This window comes from Sinocyclocheilus rhinocerous, unplaced genomic scaffold, assembly GCF_001515625.1.
Source record: "Sinocyclocheilus rhinocerous isolate Xijiao unplaced genomic scaffold, SAMN03320098_v1.1 C36613482, whole genome shotgun sequence".
NCBI classification, from domain to species: domain Eukaryota; kingdom Metazoa; phylum Chordata; class Actinopteri; order Cypriniformes; family Cyprinidae; genus Sinocyclocheilus; species Sinocyclocheilus rhinocerous.
Window position 1 is genome coordinate 1 of NW_015783890.1, and position 1,383 is coordinate 1,383.

Sequence of the window (1,383 nt, forward strand, 5' to 3'; positions counted from 1 at the left end):
GGAGACTGTCTCCCACAACAGGTGAAATTTCCTATCACTACTTGATGCTGACCGTCAAAGCACCTTAAGAACTGAACGTTGGACTGCCCATGAAAGGGCAAATGTATGTGCCAGTCCTCTACAGAAAAAAACAAGGCCAACTGAACTGATGAGTGTAATGTTGAATAGCCAGGACTTTTACAGATGTTGCTTGGCTTGTCGAACACAAGGTGGAGATCAGTGAGATTTAGCTGAAAGCAGTTAAAACTTTGCAGTTCATATTCTACAGCAAAGCCCATCTCACATGCATAGCGGAGAAATGACCCATAAACCGGAGCAAACTACCCTAACTTGGTGGCTGGTGGTTGTGATGCTATACACCAGCTTCCAGCGCACGGACCACAAATGGATGAGCAGGTCCATGGGCCGGACCCAGACCCAGGACATGGCACTAAATCTTGAAATAATGACTCTTCCTTTGCCTACAAATGTGGACAAGGAATTCTTTGAGGTTGGAACTTAGTGCAAGAAGAAGTCCCTGATGCGTGTGGCCTCTATCCATGGGATGTAGGCTGCGGTGCGAGTGAAGACGCTGGGCTTGTTCTCCACTGTGCATCCGATAGGACCGAAGCTCACGATGCCGCGGACCTCCCAGCGGTCACGCCCCACCTGGCACAGCAGAGGGCCACCAGAGTCACCCTACAAGAAGAAGAGCCACACAGAAGGTAGATGAATAGAGTTGAAGAAGGGACACCTTGATGAATTTTCCCATAAAACGGTCTTCTCACTTGGCATGCGGCTGGGGTCCCCTCTGTATCTCGGAAGCCAGCACAAATCATGGAGTCTCTCACGCGGTCACCCCAGAACTTCTTCTGCCGACAGGTCATATAGTCAATGATTGGGAGCCGAGCTTGGTTCAGAGCCTCAGCAAGTGACACATTTTCATTTCCACCTAAGATTTACAGAGGAAGAAGAGATGCCAAACCCATATTCTAAGTGGGATAAGTGGATCACCTCCCTTAGTAAACTTGATATCAATAAAACATAAAAATACTATTTGTTTTTGCCTCATGGAGGTAAAATAAACCAGTAGAAACTGCAGTGGGGTAAGGCGTTACTGTACACTCTTTACATTTGATCTATGAGCCGATGTTTTCATAAATAATCCAGCCATCATATTTCAAGACCCAGCGTTCACAAAAGATTCTAATTTTAATACATGAAGGTCAAAGGCGTATAATGCAGATTTTACCTCGTGTGTCACCCCAGCCAGTCACCCAACAGTAGTGCCCTGGTTTAAGGTTGATCTGCTTGCGCGGCAGGCAGGCATAGCGGATGAAGTTACTGGTTTGGATGTCCGTGGCAGCTTTAACCAATGCGATGTCATAGTCCAGCTCACTGTGG

At 47.1% G+C, this 1,383-nt stretch overlaps 1 protein-coding gene across 1 annotated transcript; it reads right to left on the reverse strand.

Moving 5' to 3' along the window:
* Positions 1-6: 6 nt before the first annotated feature.
* Positions 7-1,379, reverse strand: LOC107736286 (chymotrypsin-like elastase family member 2A; the record flags this gene model as incomplete). The annotated part of the gene is made up of 3 exons (XM_016547739.1): positions 7-678; positions 768-931; positions 1,232-1,379. Coding segments are annotated over 3 exons (492 nt in total), but the record flags the coding sequence as incomplete, so codon positions are not given.
* Positions 1,380-1,383: the final 4 nt, after the last annotated feature.